General features: G+C 41.9%; 1 protein-coding gene across 1 annotated transcript in view; it reads left to right on the top strand.

Annotated features, from left to right (window-relative positions):
* Window positions 1-1,648: 1,648 nt before the first annotated feature.
* Window positions 1,649-16,755, top strand: part of DPY19L4 (dpy-19 like 4) — a gene marked incomplete at its 5' end in the record, with an annotated part of 32,118 nt that continues 17,011 nt past the window's right edge. The window contains 11 exons of the mRNA XM_082306440.1: window positions 1,649-1,790; window positions 5,225-5,332; window positions 6,306-6,430; window positions 7,059-7,149; window positions 8,903-9,024; window positions 9,892-10,037; window positions 11,791-11,914; window positions 12,483-12,617; window positions 13,886-14,017; window positions 14,107-14,205; window positions 15,435-15,508. Of these exons, the coding sequence (XP_082162566.1) occupies window positions 1,649-1,790; window positions 5,225-5,332; window positions 6,306-6,430; window positions 7,059-7,149; window positions 8,903-9,024; window positions 9,892-10,037; window positions 11,791-11,914; window positions 12,483-12,617; window positions 13,886-14,017; window positions 14,107-14,205; window positions 15,435-15,508 (1,298 nt within the window). The remainder of the gene's footprint in view (window positions 1,791-5,224; window positions 5,333-6,305; window positions 6,431-7,058; window positions 7,150-8,902; window positions 9,025-9,891; window positions 10,038-11,790; window positions 11,915-12,482; window positions 12,618-13,885; window positions 14,018-14,106; window positions 14,206-15,434; window positions 15,509-16,755) is intronic.

The raw sequence follows: 16,755 nt of genomic DNA, 5'->3' as shown, positions 1-16,755 counted from the left end.
CACACATGCCCCAGATCATTAGAGAGAGATCCCCAAGCTTTGACACTACAGGTCTGACCTAAGACAGAGAAAAATCTAAGACAATTTAGCTAAGCATCAGATTTTGCCCCAGCCTTCCAGCTTTTGCTAGACTATCTCTGCCAAGACCATGGTCCTTTAGACTCTGGAGCTTCTCAGCATACTTTTAATGATTGTCATACTGCAACAAACCCAGCTCCGTGTATGTAATCAGCTTGACTTATTGTCATGGTCAGAACTCAGGACTTTCACCACCAAAAATCCAAGCTACTACTGCTTTGGGGTGAAATATGCTCTTTCTCGCAGCATCACTACTTGTGGATTGGTGCAATTGAATGCTGTGCTTCAGAGACTCCACAAAATGACAAGGTCTTGACTGGGGGAGCCTGTAAAGGCTCCTGCAATAAACAATGTAGGAGATGAGTCTTTGTAGCCACACCATACCATTCTTTGCGTCTCTTCCTTGGACCCCCACCTGTTGTCATTTTAAGCATAAACTACCTAACTTCATCTTAAAGATCCTTTATCACCAGTCCTGTCCTCCTCACTTAACTACTGTCTCTAATTGCATCCATCAGCGAATATGCTGGCTTCCCCAGGTCTTCTGTTAAGTTACAGAAAACACTTTTCCATGCTATCCTTTACGCTCTGAAGGCATGCCCAGCTCACATTCACAGAATTACCCCATCCCTCCAAATCCTTCTTTTGCCAGAGTGCTAGCCATAATCATGATAATCATTAGGTGGCTGGTATGCTGAAATGCCCACCTATTCCACTGCTTAAAGATGTTTCATCTCTTCCTTTCGCTCTTTCACTGGCCTCCCTTTACCTAAACACAGCCCATTTTCCCAAAAGCAGGCTGTAACTTCATTAGGGGCATCCTTTTGTGCTGCATTTGTACAATCCCTGCGCGAGTGGAGTGCTGGTACCGTGCTCCGGGAGTTCACCGCGATGCAAAAAGCAGCCCAAAGCAGGCATGCGTCAAGGCTCAAGCAACCCCTTCTCTCACCAGGCCCAGAGTTTTGTGCATGGCCACCAGGCCCGGACTCTCTGGATAACACCGTGTGCTGAATTTGGCAGCTAAAAACCTGCAGGGTCGCGCTGGGCACGGAGGGCGAAGCCCTGATGCCACAGCCTGAGCGGGGTGCCAGGAGGGAGGCCTCCCCCGCTCCCGGGGAGGGAGGCTCTTCGTGCCGAGCGGGCGGCACCCCCAGGGGAGGCTCTGGTTCGGGCCCGGCGGCCTGGGCCGGCCCCTCTGAAGGAGCAGGACTGCCCGGCCCGGAGGCACCCCGGCTCTGGAGCCGGGCTGGCAGGCGGGGGCGGCAGGGAACCGCACTTCGCGGCCCGCGTGATGTTAATTTGGAGGCTGCGAGGCGGGGCGGGCTGACAGGAGGCCGCGGCTTCGCGCCTCCCGAGCGGGCCGGGGCCGGCTGCAGCGGGAGCCCCTCTCCCCCCGCCCCGCGCCGGAAGCGCGGGCTCGCCGGCCGCCTGCGCCTCGGTACGCCGCGGCTGCGCTCCGGCCTCCCCCTCTCGCTCCGCCACCATAGTTCCGCCGGAGAAGGCTCCCGACGGCGGGAGCAACGGCGGGGCGGCAGGAAGTGAGGGGCCGCTGCGCTCCGCTAGCCGTGTTATGCGAGAGCGCTCCCGCCCCCGGGGCCGACGAGAGGCGGGCGAGGGCGGCAGGAGCGCAGGCGGGGCGGTGTCGCCCCGGAGAGAGCGGCGGGGGGCCCCGGCGGGGGGCGGCGGCGGCCGCAGGCTGGCGATGGAGGAAGGTGAGGGGGGCGGCGGCGCCTGTGTCACCCTTATCCCCCTCCGCCGCCGCCGGCGGGGCTGCCCCGTCCCGCGCCCGGCCGTACCGTGTGAGGGGGCGCGCGCCCAGCGGCCGCCGCCTCAGGGCGCGGAGCTGGGGGACGGGGCGGGAGGTCGGTGTGGCCCCGACCGGCGCCTGCCGTGCCGGGATGGGGCTGGGGGCGGGGGACGGGGCCTCTTCCCCTGGCGCAGGTCGGCAGCGGGGCCGCGGCGGGGGCTCGCGGTTTTGTGCCGGGGTGGTAGCGCACGCACGAAGGTAAAGCGGCCGCCTGCAGGACGCGAGCCGGCCTCCCCCGGCGGCGTCGGTCCCACCGCTGCAGCGGCTGGGGGCTGTGCGGGCCCAGCCCAGACCGATCCCCCCTCGGGCCCCGCTGACGAGGCCTCCGCTTCCCGCCCAGGGCAGCCCGTCGTTTGCGGCACCAAGCGGGAGCGAGCCGGGTGGATGGGAGCCCAGAAACTTGGGGTCTGTTTCTCTTCCCTCGCCCGGTATTGCTTCTGTGCAGAGCACCCCGGGGCGGCATCCCTCGGCTCCGTGGATGCCTCCGTGAGTGTGCTTTTCCTTTGGCATCCCCTCCGTTTCTCCGTTTGCATGTGTTAGTCTGTCTCCTCTCTCGTTTCGCTTTTAGTGCCCCACACAATCATTTTTCTCCAGGTCTCTTTTGTGCTAACCCCCCCTTGTGAGGACTGGGAGATGGCATTTAGTTTTCTTGGGGAGATGAATAGAAACATGACTGTAAGTAGAAGCAGAAACATGACCCAGAGAAACGCAAGAGCAACATAAGCATATGCGATACTGTCCCATGGCATATTCCAGCCTCCCAGCTGTTCTCAGCTGGGGGACTTTCTAAGCTGGATGTGGTTTCTATGTATTTAGTGGTCTTCGGCTATTTGTCCTCCATGAATGTGTCCTTCTTCTCTTGAATCGATGTAAACTCTTTGTGTACAGAACATTCTTTGGGTAGGAGTGATCTACGTGAAGGTGATGTGCGACGAACTGGTTCCTTTTAGCCTGACTCACCAGGTTTGTTTGATAACTTCTTGTTCCAGTATTAGAAAAGAAGGTGAATCACTGCACTATTCAGCCTGTTTGTGCACTTCACTAGCTTGTAGACCTCTGGCATGTTCCTGTTGGTGATCTTTTCCAGGCTGAGGCATCCTCAACTTGCTTCCTTGTTCCTTGTACGGGAGTCATTGCACACCTTTGATCATCCTTGTGGCCCATCTCTGAATGTTTCCCAGCTCTACTTTATCCTTCTTTAGATGAGAGGACAAGAATTACAGACAGTGCTCAATTTGCAGCCGAAAAATGGATTAATATAGTGGCACACAGGAGCAATGAGTTATGCTTTTCTGCAGTAGATACACAAAAATAAGTGGAATGCATGTTGTCTCAACAAGAGTTGAAATAAAATGCACTGGGAACTTACAGGGAACTAGAAAGCAATCTCAGATGAAAAATTGCTTGCTGGATAGAGAGGTACTAGGGGCTGTGTCATCGATTCAAAGGCATAGATTATTTTTAGTTGTCACCTTGTTTGACTTTCATTTCACCCCATTTAAAGGATTCATAGAAGTGGAAACAGCATTTTTTTCTTGTTTGAGGCAGCTGCAAATAAAGCAGAAGTAGCATACTTGGATCTTTCTTTATTATTGCTTTAAGTGGGGGAATCTGTTGAGCAGTCTTCAAAACCGAAGTGAAAATTATTTCTGACTGAGATGTAGTTGTTTCAGAATTAGAATTTTAAATTGTTCTTTCTTTGGGACTTTTGTGTTACTGCTGCTAACTCTAGACTTTATAAGTGTGTTACACTCCTAATCTGGTTAACTTATCTGCCAGGAAAATGAAAGAAATGCCTTTTTCTCCAGTGTTCTCACTGCTGTTGCTTTGGTCATAACTAGGATGACAAAGGCAGACGGTTGTCTTTCCAAGCACATACCTGCCCATTCTGGTGATCTAGGTCTTTTCCCCCCCCCATTTTATTCTATGTGGTACAAGTGATTTTTAATTGCAGTGCACTTGGTATTTGTGATGCTCATTAACTTAATATACATGACATGAAGAGATACTGGTGTATATTTCATTTTGGATTGACATAACGATAAATGTGATATTGAACGCCCTAAACCTTGTTTTGTTTAGTATCTTTCCAATTCTTGTCTTATTTAAGAAGGTAGACATTTTCTGCTCATTCCATGAAAAATGTTACTGAGATCTTGGTTTGCTCAGAATAATTAATAAATTGCTTTGAAAATCCTGTAAAACACGAATACAGGTGTCCTGGTACAGGCAGACACTACTTTAAAGGTTTATTTATATTACTACCTCTAGTTTCTGACTTTTAAAGCTAATAGTTGGGAGTTAAAAGTAGACCGATTTAGACTTGAAGTAGTATACAACCAGAGTAATTAAAAGCTTTATTGTGGGATGTGAAGATTGACACTTCAAGTTTGAAGTTGAGTGGCTTTATGAAAGAGCTGGTTTAAGTCCAGAGGAAATCAGTGGCTACAAAATTCCAAGCAATGTTGGACACTACATCAAACCGGATAGGTAAAAATTCTGGAGTATGAGTTACAGTTAAACCTTTTCATCACACATGGATGTCATCTTTCATATAGTAATTATAACAGATTTTTTGCAATGAGTTTTTTTGTATGGAGACTTGCACTCTGTGTATTAGCCTCATTGCCTTTCAGACTGTAAAATAAATGGGCCAGCGCTTCAAATTGCTGTTGTTTACAGAAAACTAAACAGAAGCCGAAGAAGCCCTCAGTCTTGCGATGTGATCTACGTGGCCTAGCAGACTGGGCTTTTTAGTTACATGTTGGACTAAAAATTCATAAATCTGCTTAGTTCCACTAGATCTGGAAGCAGGAAAAAAGTAATATGTTTGCTTTATAAAAGCTTTTACTGCATGAATAACAGGCAGCTCAATTTAAAAGTTATGGACTAGCCCAATTTTTGTATTACAGTAATGTGCCTGGTACACTACTGTACTATAGCAGCGTAAAACCAGGATGAGAGTAGAATGAAATTGGCACCAATTTCTCCCAGTGTCTATACCAACTTCTTTAAACTACTGCTTTCCTTCCTTTGTGTAATACGTTCACCATGGAATAAACCAGTTAGCTTCCAGTTTGGGTTCTAGGTAATCCCAGAGTATGGCCTCAAGAGAAAACTGTTGTATTTTTGAAGGAATAACATAGGAATTGATTTCTGTATTGTTATATAGTTATTTTAGTTAGGCATATGAAATACTTTACTTGCGTCTTTTTGTCAAATGTATCTGCTGTGGGGTTGAATCAGTAGCGATAACTGGCTGTTACCTGCTGCTGTGTGGATTTCTTAGAGTGTGGTTTTAGGTATTGTGTTCCAATAACTTCCAAAAAATGTCTTCAGGGGCAGCAGACCTGCGACAGAGAAAGAAGCAAAACTGCACAGAATCTGACAAAATGGCTCCAGAGGAGAGAAACAAAGAAAACTCAAAGCTGGGAAGATCGCCAAAATGTAAGCTACAGAATTTTTAGCCAACTTCTGCTATTTTTTTTTCGCTATTCTTTTACATTTTATGGGAAGATATTTGTAGCACAGTAATTTATAACAGACTTATTTTGAATTAGGTTTTTGAATGTTACAAGAAAAAACAGGCATGCACATGAGAATTCTTTAATAATGGCATTTTATGTATTGCAGAGTAAAATGGTAGTCCTGGATTGTTTCAGGTTGGGGGGGAGAGGCAGAGAGGCTAAGAATCCTACTGTTGTTACTATTTGAGTATAAATAAATATTTTAATTGTGCTTGGAGTGATCTTTCGGTTGGGAAGCTGAAAGGCATGAAGTAATGGTACTGAAACAAGAACAGACAAAAAGTCCGTACAGCTTTTCAAGAAAAAGAACTAAAACCAGGTGTAATTTTAGGCAAGTGCTCACCAAGCTAGCAAAAACTTTTTTATGTTAAAAGTGCATACTAACTTGAGGGAGCTAGCGGTGAAGTAGACAGCCATTGAATGAGTTTGGTAAAATTCAGATTAGTTCCTTCCTCTTATATTTGAAAACAGAACGGAGAATAGAATGTCTCTGTATTGATGTTAGGTGTGGTATTGCCACCTCTTTCTGTTAATGTCTTTAAGAAGTTTGTGATGTTTTGGGTAAAACCTAGAGTTCGCTCTGTTTATTTGGAAGACACTTTTCCTTCTTGGAATTCATTTGAAAATGAAGCTTACTGGAATGGAGAGAAATTTGCAGTGTAGTGTGTGAGTATTTTATCTGAGAGTCCTATGAAGCACTGGTAACAACTGGGAAAGAAAACTCTGCAGGACAGAAAAAACAAACCAGTTCTCGATGTATCTGTGCTGATGATGGTGTGATAATTCTGATGCCCGTAAGTTTACTTGCTGTTCAGAAATGAGTCATATTTAGGGCATACTGTTTGTTTCTAAGTCCTCTGGACTATTATAGCTTTTTCACTGTCCCTTTTCAGACATGTTAATTCAGCGTTTTGCGAAATTTTTCTTTGGCTGTCTTGCGGCCGTCACTAGTGGAATGATGTATGCTGTGTACCTCTCAACATATCATGAACGGAAATTCTGGTTTTCCAGCAGGCAGGTAAAGAAAAAAGTTAAACTACTGAAACAAAAGCCAGATTGTGTCCTTGAAATCAAAGCTGATCCATGTCAGGTTGGAACTACTTGCTTGCAGAATCCCATGTCGTTCTACTCAGGCCTCTGTCTTTGACATAGTCTCTTTTTTTGATTTTTTTTTTTTTTCTTTTAAAGCGTTTTTCTTACTAACAGAAGTCTTGTCATGTCATGCTTTTATATGTTTTTCTGTGCCATCCTTTATCATTTGGAGAAAAAAACAAAGCATACTGGGATTGCATAAACTAAACAACAGGAATTAATATTTTTGTTTTGTTTTTAAGAACTGTATTATTTAGTGAAGTGTGGAAAGTTGAATGAAATTCAAATTTGTGCATATGAAAGGATCCTGTGGATCTTGTGCTGAGTTACGATGTGGATTTGAGTTGCTCTGATTCTAAGCATGTTTGCTGAGTTATAGAGAGCATTATATACCTGACAGAGGTGCTGTGAAGATTAATGTCTTGTGGAATACTTTGAAGATGTACAGTGGAGTCATAACCATGTGCTGTATTACAAAACCAGTCTATCTGAAAATATACAGTCGTCTATGGGAAGAGATTGCAGGAGGTGAATATATTTTTTTTTCCCCCTAGGAACTTGAACGAGAAATTACATTTCAGGGTGACAGCGCCATTTATTACTCATTCTATAAAGAACTGCTAAAGGCTCCGTCCTTTGAAAGAGGTACAAAACCCGTTTGTTTTATTAACCTTGAAAAGTCCTGTTCCTTTGGAGACAGTAAAAACTCCTGCAGACTGGGGAGACTGATTTTATACTCTCATATAGGTATATCAGTCAGATTAATTTAAAACTGCATGCTATCCTAACTTTTCAGTGCCTTTTAAAAAACAATATTTAACTATCCTGTATTCCAGCAGATTGCCTTTAATCAGTATTCTGGAATAGGGTTAATATTACTCTCATATTGCCCCATATGGAAGTTACCATTGGATTTGCCAATGCCACATAGTGGATTTTCTGCCATGTAAGCGTAATTGATCTTTAATTTGGGAATGGAGGATGGAAATGACTGTTTTCCATACTCCGTCAGAAGACGGAACAGTTTCTGTCACGAGTTGATCTGCTTCATCCTGTCCCTGCCAGAGGTTTCGACTCCTGTGAGCTGTGATGAGTAGATGTTGATGAGCACTGAGCAATGGGGACAGAAGCCAACAGAAGGAGAACAAACTGGGTGGTGATGGTCTCTCCTCCCTTTGCGCTCCTGCTGTTTTGCCTGCACTGGCTCTGGTGCTCCCCAGGTCCCTAAACCATCAGAAAACTAAAGCAATGAAAAGAAGATGGAATACTTTCATGCTAGTGAGTTCAGGCTGCCTGGGCTAGCATGGGGAAAAGGCGAGAACTCCAGGAGAGAAGAGGGAATGAACAGCCCTGTCTCGCGGTGATCATCCATTGAATTAGTTCAGTCCCCTCGTGAAGCCTCATCCGAAACCAGTTAAACTTTGTAGGTGTAGCTTTATTGGTTGAACAGTTTCCCACCTGATGTGCACATCAGCAATATAGGATAGGTCTTTGGTACAGTCAGTTCCTCTTTATCTCTGGGGAGATTACCCATGCTGTGGACAGATGGACTGCCCCATTCAGGTGTGCTGCCTCTGCAAGCAGGTAGACTCACGTGTCTACTAGGTGTTATGGGGGCACCCAGTTTTCAAAGGTATATCACAGCTGTGCTGAACCCAGTTGTAAATCCTGCAAGACCTGGTTTGGCCTGCAGAGAACCAGCTGCAGACCAACACACCCAGACATGCTCAGAGCTGGAAATGGTAATCTTGTTTGGCTGTTGCATTGTTGTTGAGGGTTTTGTTCTTTCCCCCCACCCCGCTCTCTAATTTGGATTATTTTTCCTCTTCCCTCCATTGTCCTGAGTAATTATGTAATTTTAAAAATTATAATATCTCAGAATGATGTATCCTTCAAGTATGCCAGCTTCAATTTCATCTCAATCCCATACAAAGGCATATTGCATTAAGTGAATGATTTTTAGAACTCTCAGAAACACAAGGCTGAAAAGGGTGACAAGGCCATCATATCTGACTCCTTTGTGGAGACAGGTTTAATACATCCTGCTCATCCCTGTTAGATCTTTGTCTCACTTCTTAAGAACCTCCTGTGAAGGTGATCTGTAGGTAGCTGGTTCCAGGGCTGCATCAGTATGTTACTGAAAATACTACGCTTCAGCTGGTTAGTTTGGAGCCTTCTATTTAAAGGCTAGATCAAAAAATGTAATAACTTTGTTGCTAAATCAGTAGGGTAGAATGGCATCTGGCACAGAAATTTCTCCTTCCTTTAAAATTAGGAGTGGTGAATCAGTAGCTTTAACGATCAAATCTGTTCCCCTCTACCTTTGAGTACACTTTCGCCTCTTTTAAGAACAGCAATAGTAAGTGATTCCAAGAATAATACATTTTTTTGTCTATAGGTGTTTATGAGTTGACACACAACAATAAGACAGTATCACTGAAGACGATAAATGCAGTCCAGCAAATGACTTTGTACCCAGAGTTGATTGCCAGTGTTTTATATCAAGCATCTGGTAGCGAAGTATGTGCATTTCTCCTACTTTCTGTGCTTTCATTATGGTTGTGTATGTGTGTGTGTATGAGACTTTCTATGCTGTATACAATAAATACATGCAATTTTTGTTGAATGAATTGAGCTAAGCCTCTTACCAGGTACAGGTTCTCCTCAATTCTGATCAGTCTCTGGCATAGGATTTTGTGGGTTTATATGCACTAAACTTTTCTGTCTGTTATTCTTTACGTCTACAAACCGCTTAGAAATGTGGAGAGTATCTGTGCTATCCATTAAAATCAGGGAAGTTAGCTCCTTTGGAGTACAGAAGTCTGTTATAGTGGTGCCTGTCTCTACCCATTCCTCTGTAGATAAAAGGGAAAAACACTTTTGTAGATAAACCTTTTGTCTCTTTCTGCTCTACTTGGGCTTTGTTCTGCTTACACTGCATACTTGTGTCCTCTCTCATTTATCTTTCCTTTTTTTATTATTTATTTATTTTATATGTGCTTCTCTGTGTTTGGAACCGTTTTTGCCACATCTTTACTTCTCCAAGTTCCTCCCCTACATAACTTCTTCCAGTAGTCCTGGGAACTTTATACCTCACTGCAGTATAGTTTTATTTAATCTGACACATACAATGTTCATGCTAAAGCAAATACAAAAATCGTGGCACTAGCAAGCTGAGTCCCGAAGCATGCTCTTAATTCAAACTGCTTTGTTCTCCCTGAGCCCAAAATAAAAGCATGCTCAATACTTTTCTAGAACAGGGGCCGTCTCTTACCTGTTTGTAAAGCACCTAGCACACTGTTAGCAGTATACAAATAGTAAATAGTAATCATTTCCAGCTTCAGCTCAGTTGCCACTATGTCTCTTCGTTTTTATTTGTAATTTCAGGAAGTTATTGAACCAGTGTATTTCTACATTGGTATAGTTTTTGGACTGCAGGGAATTTATGTGACTGCATTGTTTGTAACCAGTTGGGTTATGAGTGGGACTTGGCTGGCAGGAATGCTGACTGTAGCATGGTTCATTATTAACAGGTAAGAAAAACATCTTTATACAATCTAGTTTGTCAATAAGGCATTTTAAAATATTAGAGCGGATGGAAATGCTTTCTATTAAACTTTGTGTTCTCATTGTGAGAGCAAGCTTTTATGCCAAATACAAAACATCTCCCAGAGATGCACTGATTCTCATGATGCTTTTATTAATGGAAAGGCCTCCTGTTGTCCAAACCATCCACACTGCCAGTTGAACTGATTTTATATATGTGTGTGAATACAGGAGTATTCTCACACAATTCCATTTTGCAAACACATTCCTCAGAAAGTTTTGGTTTTGTGCTGGTGAAGAATGAAAACAAATTTCCGAAGCTGCTGTAAAACAGAATTGCTTTCTGTGGCCAGCTCTAAATATTGTGGTGGTAGTGGGTTTTTGTGCAAAATGGAATCTTCTTAGATGACCCTGATCTCAAGATTTTTTTATTTTAAAACATTTCACTTGCAAGAAAATGTCTCTTCCCTTCATGAAACACGACAATAATAGGGAGCCTCATTTGGGCAATGAGAACTTGTGTTCAGGTTCCTGGTTTGTCATCAGGTAGCTCTGGGGCTTTCTGTGAACTTGAGAGCACTTCAAAGAAAAGAGCTATGGAGGAGCAAAATGTTAGAGAGAGACCTTTAAAGTTGAACTGTGGGGAAGCATCTTTTAGGAGTGTGAAGTCATCATGACCAAATCTGTGATTAGTAGCTAAAAATACTGTTCATCAAGCTGGTGTGAGCAGTGGAAAGTAGGAAAAATGGTGAATAAATCTGTATTTTTTTCAACAGCAAAGAAGATTAAACACTGTTAACAAATTGAAAGGTCTAGTAGTTAAAAAAGCTCTAAATACGCCTCTGTAAGAGGCTTCAGAGGTAAAAATGAAAGGTGATGCTTTCAAATATCTGAATTATAAAGGAGCTTGAGGATCCTTTTTAAAAGCATAGTAGACACAAAGAAGACTATGTACCTCTGAAACTGATGCTTTTGATCACATTTGAAAGTGTGACTTGTGCTTCTAAGTCACTTTAGCACTTTTTAAAACTTTCTCCTACAGCCCTAATTGTGCAGATACTGTCAAGTCATTCCATGGGAAGACCCTGCTGCTGTTCTGGCCCATGCTCCCCATCCGTCTTTAATCTCTTGTTTTGCTGGGCAGAATTTTCCCTGTAGACAGAGCATCTGCTGGTGCTACTGCTATGAGGGAGCACTGCTTTGGATTCTAAGTATGTTGTGCTCGATCGCCTAAATCACTTATTTAAAACATATTGTATGAGAACTGAAAGGAATCTTTTCTCACAGCTGTGAGCTGATTTTCATCGTAATGTGAAAAGCTGCTGTTACGGCAGCAGTCCCCTGCCTGTGGACATAAGAGCATTTAGCACTGCTCGTGGCCAGAGAAGGCTCCATTGTCACAGTGCAGGTTGGCCGAAGCAGTGTGTGATGCATCCGGCTCGCACAGTGTTGTGGTGGGTCAGAAAAGGCTGGAGGCAGATGCTTTTTGGCTTCAGTCCTATAAACGCCACCTAATAAGGAGACCTGCTGAATAAATGAGTAAAGATTGGACCCTCCGTGCTGATACTAAATTTGTGACCTGTATCAGCAGCGAAATTGTGTCAGTATTACTTTACACCTAATACAGGAATAGTTTGCTTGCAAGGCCGCACTGATAACTAGAAGTGACTTTTAGGCTTTCGTTGATATTTTTGTTCCATAAAGCTTTCAATAATTTTGTTTGTCTGTACTTTTTTCTAGGACAGATACAACAAGAATTGATTACTCCATACCATCAAGGGAAAATTGGGCTTTGCCATATTTTGCATGTCAAGTAGCAGCTCTCACAGGCTATTTAAAAAAAAACCTAAATTGTTCTGCTGAGGTAAAGCAAAATTAATTTCTTAATAAAGAGTTGCTGGTAGAATTGTGCTCTAGAGTAGTTACCTCTGTCACTATTGCCCTACTAGGCAGAAAACAGTAGATGTTTTGTTTGTTCTTTTCAAAACAGCCACTTGGATTTCACCTAGGCATGTGCAGTTTTTGCTAAGCGACTCGTGCCCTGCCCTGTTATGCCCCCGTGAGGGTTCGGAGAGAACAGTGTGGTAATGAGCTGTGTACTGTCTTTTTAAAATAAACTGATGCAGAATTTTTCTCATTATGTAAACTATTTTGTTGCTCTTCCTGTTGCTCAGAGAAGATGGTGGTAACTTCCTTTCCCTGTCTCTCTGTCAAAGATGTTTCTTCTGATTGGCTTTAAATGTTTTTGAATATTTCAGTAATTGCTTTCCTCCATCTGAGAATGTGTTAAATATGTCTGAAGTCAGTATTTTAATTATTTCCTAAAATAATAATTAATTTCCATAGTTTCTGTTTTAATGACCTCTCAAGTTACTTAGTGACAGAGATGCGTAAGTATGAAGTTAATGCTTTTTTTTCTTTTTCTCCTCTAGAAGTTTTGTTACCTTTTGGTGAGTGCTTCAACATATACCTTCATGATGATGTGGGAATACAGTCATTATCTCCTGTTCGTCCAGGCTGTTTCTCTTTTTCTGCTAGACAGCTTTGCCCTGGCACAGACAGAGAAGGTATTAGAACTCTTCAACCTACTGATCGTTGAGGACGTGAATACAGCCTCAGAGGTGCCTGCCATACGTACTGCTGAGGAGGTCCAAAGGGCACAGACTGAGTGATGACTGGAGTGTCTTGCAGCCTGGGTCCAGCTGACGTGCATGTCATGTCCATCAGAAGAATAAAATGGCTTTAAACTCACTCTCTTTTGGATTACTGTGTTTGGGACAGCTTTCCTAACAAAAGGGTCAGAAGCTAAACAATGACCTGAAGCATCCTTGGAGAGCTGAGAGAGTGATGAATGATACTCAGTCATGCATCCTTTTTGGCCTAGCTGCCTCTTCTTTTCCTTTCCCTATTCACGGCAGGGTGGGGCTGACGAAAATACTGCTCTGTTGGCTCTGTGCAGTTAAGGGGCTCATTTTCACCCTGAATGGCCTGCCCTGTACTGATTTAGTCAATAAATAGGCTAGACAGATGCTGAAGGCCAATTGATCTTTTTAATACAAGAAAGTATTTTAATTTATTCTGCAAAATGGTTCTTAGAAACGGTGCAAAAATAAGGCATTTTTACTCTGCCTGTTGCAATGGTATATATGCTACTTTGTACATGTGTGCCTTGTAGTTTTATTAGATGTAATTTCCATTTCAAACTGCATGTAATACTTATTTGTCACCTCTTCCTTCAATTGCTGTTTTTTCCTGTTCCTCAGCAGCGGGAAATGTTTGATCTATTTTAGTTCAAAGCAGGGTCCTTAAAATATAAGGGAGAAGATGGGTGTTTTGGTAAAAGTCTACAGAATTGATTATCAGGGTTTACCAGGTCTGCTTATCAATTAGTAAATAACAGAAAGTATCAGTAAGAGTCTGTGTATTCCTGAGATTGGTTAAATGAACAAGTAATTGGGAGGGCAAGGAAAGCGCATGTTTACAGTAGTCAGCTCTTTCACACAAATTGTTGTTTTTCATACTGTTGCATTGTGGTTACTGCTTCATTCTGTTACAGAATGGGGAGAGCTTGTAAAATACTACTACTTTTTTGGCATTTTTACAGAATTCTTGTGAAGTAATTGTGCACTAGTTACTGGGGCTGACCAAGATCATTTTGCTGTGAAATACTTTCCAGAGCCAAACAGTACCCTGCTAGATTCATGAGTTGGAGGATAGAGATCCATTAATCCCCTGATTAACAGAGGAATGGAGTGAGCTATCTGCTACTCTAAAAAGCAAGACATATATCCACTGTAATTTTATTTTATTGTGTTTTGTTTTGTTTCTTCAACAGGTGCATGAAGTATACAAAATCTACTTGTTTTCTCTCTTCTTGGGGTACCTTTTGCAGTTTGAAAATTCAGCCTTACTAGTGTCACCGTTACTGAGTCTTGTAGCAGCTTTAATGCTCTCTAAATGCCTTCAGGTAACTAGACTCTCCTCTAACTCTGAGTGTAGTTTTTATTATTGAAACTGAACTCCAAATGATACACCATTCTTAAAATATTTTTGCAGATGAATATGAAAAAAGGTACATTTATGTCAAGATTGCTGAAAATAATGTACATTTATTTGGTGTTTACAATAACAGTGACAATAAACTTCTTACTAAAGGTAAGATTCCGCTATAAAAAATTATTTTAATTGTCAAAATCTAAATGGGAAAGTTGCAGATGTATCTTGGAAAAAGCTTTTGAAGTGTTGCTTATCTTATTGATCTGAGAGTTCATAGCTTAATTCATAGCAAATTGGAGTACTAAAAATTGAGTAATTTTGTATCTATATAAAAAGTCTTTAACGACTCAAGCAGCTGTTTTTTGTTGGAGTTTTGGTCTTTTGGGTTGAGGTTAAAGTATAGTATAGAAATACTCTTTAAATCACACTTTAGCTATTTCAGAAATGTGTTTTTTGTTGTAACTTGGATGGCCTCTACAAACTGGTCTGAATATTAAAACAATATTCTTGTGCATGGAGAAGACCTGGTAGCCAGGAACAGGTATGAGTAGTCTCAGGGTAGATGGTAATTTTCAATTAAATTTCAACTAGAACATGGCAACAGAGACCTTCACTTAGAGTAGGAGTCAGCTAGGAGCTGAGATTACACAATGGGATTTTAGCCTGGTCTTGTATTTTGATTAGCAACTCCCTCTTGCTGGCTCTAGTCTTTTACATAATTTATTGTGCTTTTCCTCTATGTCTGAAACTCACCCTGGTTGTGTTAATTAACAGTGTTGACTTAAAAATAAAGAAGCTACTGAACCCTAAAAAAGTTTCAGAGAATGCTCAGATCTGATTGTTTTCTTGTGCCATTCAGACTGGCTAGCCTTGCTGTATCTCCAGGAAAATAAAACCTAACCTTGAAAAATATGAGTTAAATTACGTAGACAGTACACAGAACTTTTGGCTGCTCAAACAATTTATGTGAAGATTACAAATGCTCATAACTTTTGCTAGGCTGCAGTCCTATTGTTTAGTGGAGCCAAACGCAATGTTCTTTGGCTTGCTTGGGGGTAAGTCTATGTCTGTTTTTCATGATCCTTTTTACACCACTCGGTAGTCTTTTGACAACTTACTGACAGCTTTTCACTTGCCCTCTTGTTGGGGTACATGAATGAAATGAAGGGAATTATATTCTTAAGGAAACCCTAAAGATAGATTTATTTAATTGAAGATTTACAATACTATACCAGTACCATAATTGGCACACTTAATCCAATTTGTTAGTTTTAACTAAATCTTGAATAGTTGATTGTTCCCTGCCGTTTTGTGATCTGAATGAAGTGACTATGTGAAAGTCGCTTCAAGTACTTGATAAGATTTTTCTCTGCGAAATTAATTTTCAGGTGTTTGTTCCTCATAAAGAAAATGAACATTTGCTGAAGTTCATTGAAGTAAAACTTGGCTTAAACACAACTAAGTAAGTTTTTAAACTCTTTACACCTTCTAAGATATCCAAACTTCTGAAACTGCTCTGAGAAGTATAAAATTTCAGTGGCTTGTGAGAATTTTATAGAGGAGTTAGGGAAACAGTTTCTATTTGTTGCCTGGTTTTAAGATTGAATTAAAAAAAAGATGCATATACAGAATTTACTTAGGATTTTGAGGTTTCTGAGGCACCTCAATATTTTTCATGCCTTGGGGTGAAAGCATTTCATAGATTTTTTTTTTTTTTTTTCTTTTGATGTTGAAGAGCAAAAACTTTCTGTACCCTGTCTAGTGTTTCTAGTAAGACTTGAAAGCAAAGCTAATAGAGTAAAGGTGGTGGTACTAACTTTTTATAGCCTGGAAAAGAAAGAGCTCTGAAAAGAGTCATGAACTATCGATACTATCTCGAAACAGGGTTGGGTTGTGGGGTTTTATTTTAAGTTTTGTAAGAATAACACCCCCCCAATAACCCCCTGTATGTTTTGGAAGAAATTAGGACAAGGGACAACTTAAAAGTCAGAGGGAATTGTTGTGATTCTAAGAAAAACTGTTTGCATCTGTAAGAGTTGAATGTTGGTCTACAAGAAGAAGACATCATGGCTACAGATTTTCTGGAAAACATCAAATGGAGTGTTGGTAAGGACTGAGACACCTTCTGGACCCAAGCCAAGACTTGCAGTTCTGTGCAGGAACTGGGACTCTCTCCTCAGAACTGCATCTCTCTTACAAAACTACTTCACAGGAAGAAGTGGAAAATGACATCACACATAACTGAAATTGTTGGGGAATTTTTGGAAGACAAGATGTAACAACATTGACTAAGATGCATTGTTTAACACACATACATGCACGTTCTTAAGTATTTTGCAAGAAAAGAAAGGACTGCTTCTGGTCAGGATTTCAGCTACCAGGTATTATGGACTTTATTTTTTTTTCCTCAGGGACTTGCTACATGTTACTTTCCAGGCTGTCAAACTCTGCAATGAAGCCAGTCATTGAGACAAACTGGGTGCAACTACACATAGAAAATTGTGTAACTGTGGGTTGAAATTACGGTTTGCAGCACAAGAGCTTCAAGATCTGTCTTTTAAGGCCAGTTTGGACATGCCCAGCTGTTAATCTTTAAACTGATTCTGTCTGATTGAAAGCGGTTCAGTTCTCTAGTCTCCCCTTGCAGGAAAAGAAAAAGAAAAGAGAGAGGAAAGCGAAACAAAGTAAGACAAGAATGAATTCACGGCA

Source organism: Platalea leucorodia, assembly GCF_965183815.1.
Source record: "Platalea leucorodia genome assembly, chromosome: 1".
Taxonomy (NCBI): Eukaryota; Metazoa; Chordata; class Aves; order Pelecaniformes; family Threskiornithidae; genus Platalea; species Platalea leucorodia.
The sequence above is the reverse complement of the archived record's forward strand: the minus strand, read 5'-3'. Positions and strand labels throughout refer to the sequence as shown.